At 42.2% G+C, this 6,000-nt stretch overlaps 1 protein-coding gene across 1 annotated transcript in view; it reads right to left on the reverse strand.

The window, feature by feature from the left end:
- CHL1 (cell adhesion molecule L1-like) overlaps positions 1-4,854 on the reverse strand; it is a gene marked incomplete at its 5' end in the record, with an annotated part of 28,226 nt that extends 23,372 nt beyond the window's left edge. The window contains 5 exons of the mRNA XM_010290167.1: positions 656-821; positions 2,306-2,472; positions 3,164-3,275; positions 3,956-4,093; positions 4,723-4,854. Coding sequence (XP_010288469.1) covers positions 656-821; positions 2,306-2,472; positions 3,164-3,275; positions 3,956-4,093; positions 4,723-4,854 — 715 coding nt within the window. The remainder of the gene's footprint in view (positions 1-655; positions 822-2,305; positions 2,473-3,163; positions 3,276-3,955; positions 4,094-4,722) is intronic.
- Between the last annotated feature and the right edge of the window lie 1,146 nt (positions 4,855-6,000).

The following is a 6,000-nucleotide window of genomic DNA, read 5'->3' on the forward strand; positions in this document are numbered from 1 at the left end:
TCAGCAGGATCTTCAACATCTCCAGCACTGCAGTATTTAGGAAACCATCTCTCTTCTGTGGTAATTAATAAAGACATCTGATTGCCCACTGCGGGACCCTTCATATGGAATAACGGATGAGCTCCATCCCCTTAAGATCAATGGAAACACAAGCATAGGGCAATTCAGCCTACACTTGCAAGTCCTAAACTCATACATAGGAAAAAACTCATTGCTTTTAATGTCTATGATTTTAGGCAGAATCCCAGAAACCTGTTTTCCATTCACTTCAACATTACGAGGACGGTGCTTTGGCCAAACAGGTATAAAACACAGGAAAATACTAGTTCCACTGAAGTGGAGAAACAAAACCCCAGTTGACTACACTGGGGCTACAGCTGTATTTTTGGGTTGAACCAACATTTATGCAATACTCTGCTGTGATTGTGAGAGACAATAAAACCCCAAATCATTTGCCAGCCATGGCTCAGAACTCATAGATGTATTTATATTTACATGTATTAAAAATGCAGATCTATTCACATATTGCATGAAGAATTCTTGCAAAATTTGCATTTCAAGCTATTAAGTCTCATGTTTATTGAAACTCATGTTCCGGCAGCATACCACATTATTCAGCTAAGATCAAGAAAACTCTTGTTTCGTCCCTGCTTACCTGCCATCTCCTGTGCTGTTGACTGGCAGCTCATCTCCATCTTTCCTCCAGGATAATTTAAAACTGTGTTTCAAGTGTGAATCATACTCAGACTGACATTTCAATAAAACCGAATGTGATTTCAACACTCGGGGGTTCTTCGGAGTAACAACAAGTTTTGTAGCATCTGATTGATCACAGAAAAACACTTTGATTAGGAGAGACAGACTATTACATCAAATTTTCACCAAGCACTTCATATATAAAAATCAACCTTAGGATCAACGATCATGTCTTTTTTGTTATATATACAAATATTTCAAGTGAAGAACAGTTGTTTTTGAAATAGATATTTGCCAGGATTTAATTTCCTATCTTGAAAAAATTCTTTTTTAGTTCACTCCAAATCAAAGAGCTACAGAAAAAAAAAACACCAAAAAGAGTCACAGGTGAAACCCCTTGTTAGCAGACAGTCATGAAATGGATGATAAAAAAAAGGTTTGAATATGATTTTTATGTCCAATTGCCATTTGAAATAGGCTTTGGCAACAATCCAAGAAAAATTACAAGCTAATTAAAGTCAACTGAGAAAAAATTATTGCAATCAAGTTTGTTCTTTTAATTGGCTCTAATCTGAATGCAGAAACAGATGAATAAGTAAGAAGAAAGTAGTTGGATGAATTTCTTTTTACAGTGAAATGTTGCTCTGTGAGAATTTCATTGTACATTTTCATGTTTATTACCACTGTAAAATTTACAAAGCAAAGGGAGGGGGTGGAAACAGAACACAAAAAGAGTGTTTCTTTCTCAAGGTTGCCACAGCAAACCTGCATCCAAGAGTTCTTTTGAGGACTCTGCTAATTAAGTATTGAATTGGGGTTTTTTTATCAGCAAGCCCTAAATCCTAAATAAATGTGTATGCAACCCACTAAATTTAACCTGTGTGCTCAGCAGTTGTCCACTACCATCACCCCCCCAGGAGAAAAGTCCTCCTGCCCAACCCACCAAATAAATCCCTTAAAATGGAATTAGAGCACAAGGTACATATCTGACATGTATAAGTGAATGCATTTCAGTATTTTTTTTTCTGATTTTACAAATATTTGTCAAGCTGATAATCAGGCAAAGGCCCACTGCAAAGTCCTCAAACCAGCAGCATCCCCTAACTCATCCTGCTGCAATGTGCTTGATGTTCATTGCAGGTATTAATTCAGTTTGGGATGGATCTTCTCATCAACAGATGGGAAGTAGCTTTAGGGAAGGAGGAAGCCCACGGCTGTGGGAGATGCAGGGACCCTGTCTGGCTCAGCGAGGACCCCACCAAGGATCAGCCAAGAACCTGCTGAGTGTACCAGGGCTGATGGCGAGAAGGAGGGAAAATCCTTTCAAGATAATAAAGTTAACGAACCTGGGAAGTGATCTGCAAGTTTTTGGTGGTTTATGCAACTTCTGGGAGTGTTAAAAAGAAAGTAAACATCACGTATGAGCATGGAAAAATCACACAGAAAAATGGAGACAGTTTCAGGTCTTATTATACAGAGAACTTATAGTCTCACAGAATAAATCTGTATCTTGGACTGAGTATTTACTAATTACTTATTTACTGAAAAAATGTAAACATAAAACCTCAACAGATGTCAAAGATCTTTCTATTCATAAGTGAGACATTACCTCTTATATCCAGATTAGCAGTGATTGCTCTTTTTCCAACAGAGTTTGCAGCCCAGCAAGCGTACGATCCTGAGTCTTCTTTCTTTGTTTCTCTGATCTCTAGGGTGCCGTTCTTACTTAACTCATAGCGTAAAGTTGAAAGTGGCTCTATGCTGTCATCCTTAGTCCTAAAGAGGATAATAATAGTTACGGGTTATTTCCAGGGCTGCAGGAACTGTTCTTTCATGGTTAGCAGATATTGCAGGGGACACAGGAATTTTGGGACCTGGTCTCAGATCTGTCACTAAGCAATTGAGTCAAGATTAGCAAGTCACTTTACCCACGTGCATCAAATCGTAAAGCAACATGAGCTTCCTGCAAACCAATAACACACTGACAGCGTCTCTAAACTGGTCTGGCTGTCTTTAATTTCTAGCTGTCATCTGCAATTTTACTGCACCTGTCAAGTGCTATGACAATACTGTGATTTCCAACCATATGGAACAATTTTCAGGTAAATATGCTCCATAAGTCATTGTGTTTCCACCTCAATAATGTGTCCAAACTTAAAAAGTTGTCAACATTAAACTAAGGCCGACGAAGCTGTAGCAGGATTTGGCTATTTAAAGCATGGCTTGGTTTAATGAATATCCCAGCACTTGTCTCACACAGGTATTGAGGCTTTTCATTAAACTTTTTTTATAAAGCAGTTCTTCAAGGTTCTTGAAAGTACATTTAAACACAGAATACTTTTATATACAGTGTTGTTACAAATTTCTAATTTTAACTCCATAGAAATAATAACTAGGACATTTTTCAATGTTTGGGGAGCCTGTATGAACTTGTTTCATGTGAAAACATCAGTTCTCAGTGCCTTACCATCTAATATCTGCTGCAGGTGAGGCAAAAATTTCACAGTGCAGGAAGGCACTGTAACCCACAACTGTGGCATAGTTTTCACCATCCGAGGTCAGTATTAAAGGAGCAATATCTGCAGAAGAGAACGCAAAATGAACAGCACTACATTTCAGAACTGGGAATATAAATGCTGTCCCTACATCATCCCCTTTTCCAGCCAAGGCGAAAGCCTTAGCTACTTCAATGGGATTTCACTGCCTTTTGGAACCAGTTGCGCTGAGCAACTGAGCTCTCATAAGCTTCACTAACAAAGACAACAGTGGTTGACTGCTGCACATGTCAGAACATGAAATATCAGTGTGCTCCAGAAGAGAAAACAGACCCAGTTCTGCTTCCGCTAGAGACCTCTTTTATTAAATAAATTCCCATCACTTCCTTTCTTCAAAGAGCATCACAACTGAAATTAAAGATTAACAATACACTTAATAATTCAAAAACAGAGTTTTGGTCACAATTCAGCCCCCAGTAGTGTTAGTACATTTGAATTCAAAAAAGTTTGAGCCCAACCACAACAATGTTTTTAAAATAAAGAATATATCAAAGCTCATGAGCAGCTACGCTAAGCATATAATATTGCCCGTGATAAGGCTTGTTGCATTAGTTTGGACAACATATTTCCTAAAATCTGGGGCCAATGCAAAAGGCCAATGACATGGTTACAATCCCCAAGCTGTTCTAAGTGTTCAATCAGCAGAATGGGACACTCTAGTCATATCTTTTCTCATGAACCGCAAGGGCTGGGAGGGTACTCACTGAGGACATTCACGTTGGCGCTAGCAAGGATGGTGCCGTGCTTGTTGCTGGCCTCGCACTGGTACACAGCACTGTCCTGAAGCTGAAGGTTGGTAAGGCTGATCTCTCTGGCAGAGATTCTCCCTCTGAAGGTCCTACCTGGAAAGACCCAGACTATATGAGGAGATGGAGAAAACACCATGACTGTGGAGTTCTCTCCTCACTTCTTGAAAGTCAAAGGCAAAGCACATCTTCGGAATCAAAGCAGGACCTTGCTCAACAGCCGGAGAGTAAGTTGCAGAGCACTGCCTTTGCCAGCAGTCCTGTGGCCTAAAGAAAGTGCTCTAGAGCACCAATTTCCAGTAAAATCCCCATGTAGACTTTTTGAAATGGTAGTGATAATACTGCTACACCAGGGAGCAGGGCCTGTACTCCCCAGCCACACAGTCACTTGTGCTTATTCAGAACCATAAAGAGAGACAAGGAGCCCCTCAGGGAACACAAGCTATCCCAGATCCCCAAAAGATGGGAGTGTCACGGGGTGAGGCAGAGGCAGTAACTCTCGGGTACCACCACTGCACAGCCCTGCAGCTTTCACCCCTACTCTCTTCAAGATCACAGTGAAACATCAGCTTTATTCAGTAAAAAAATGTTAATTAATGTTTAAATAGATGTCAAACAGACATGATCCAGCGCATTAGGATTTGTGTGTTCCATCTAGCGGGGCGCAACACAGGCACATCCCACCCGGCCATCACCTAAAGGAGGACACTGGACCTTGCACTTACTATCGATGGGCATCCCATTAAGCTTCCACTGAATGCTTGGCTCTGGGTTGCCAATAGCTTCGCACAGCAGGACAAGATTTGTTCCTACGCTGTAAACACCGCCTTCGGGCTCCTTTATCCACCGAGGAGGCTCTGTAAAGAGGGGACATAGCAGGTATCAGGTGCCACAGCAAGACATGTCTAACTCTGCTATTGCTATAGTCCTCCAGGAGATGGCAAACGCTGCCAACAGTTCCCAGCCAGCTCCTAGCAGCCTATTGTGCAACCGTATTGTATTTCTTGCAAACCGATGTTACAAAAGGTAAAATTTTAATCAGCACACATCAATTTCTGTCCTTCGGACTTTGTGAAATGTGAGTGTCAGGGAGAGAGCATAGGGAATGGGCAGTGTTTATCCAACTGGAAAGTAACTGCAAAGCAGATGGGAGGTGAGAGGCTGGGGAAGGAGGTAAACCTGAATGGGTCGGCATTTTCACAGGGACCCTCAGACATGAGACTGTGATCTGGGAAATGAGGTAAGACTATTTCAGCAACTCAAACAAGATGCAAATATCCATCCAGTTCAAATCCCCCTGACTAGGCACAAGCAAGTGGCTTCCACCAACGTGCCCAGGAGCGGCCGGAGGGCAGAGTACGGCGACGCAGCAGGGCTCCGCGGCAGGATGCAGCACCTCCATCTGCTCACTTATGTGTGCTAGGGAAATGCGTGGTGATTTTCGATATTCTGGTTTTCCATCCTGTATTCAAATGAAAGGCTGATCCGTAACATATTTAGGAATGATGAAACATTCTTTCACCGCTGGAGATGAGAGAACCGTCATTCTGAGGAGTGGTCCAGAAAGGTTGCCCACAGGGTGGTGGTAGAGGAGCAGCAGTGTGCTGCTGCATTCCCTGTGCTCTCCTCCTTCCCAGCACTGCCAGCGAAACTGGGGTAGCTCTGGGGAAACCCTCTCCTCTGCAGAGCAGTCCCTGAGCATCAGGTACCCAAACCTCACTGGAAAAACGCAACCATAAGTGAGGCAAGGGAACTGAAGGGGGGAAAAAAAAAGAAAGCGTTCATTTGATGAATGCTTTGTTCTCTTACAGACTGAATATTAGAATCGTTGAATGAATGCAGGTCCCTGAGCCTGCCTACCCTTCAGTGGGCAGCCTCAATCCAAAACACAGCCTTGAATTCATCATTATCTCTCCCAGAGAAGGAAAAAAGTTCCAAATTTTAATTCCAGACCTGACACTACCTCTTCTGCATGTGCTGGGCAGATCACTGGGCCTCTTTCC

This window comes from Phaethon lepturus, unplaced genomic scaffold (genome assembly GCF_000687285.1).
Source record: "Phaethon lepturus isolate BGI_N335 unplaced genomic scaffold, ASM68728v1 scaffold39636, whole genome shotgun sequence".
In the NCBI taxonomy this organism is placed as follows: Eukaryota; Metazoa; Chordata; class Aves; order Phaethontiformes; family Phaethontidae; genus Phaethon; species Phaethon lepturus.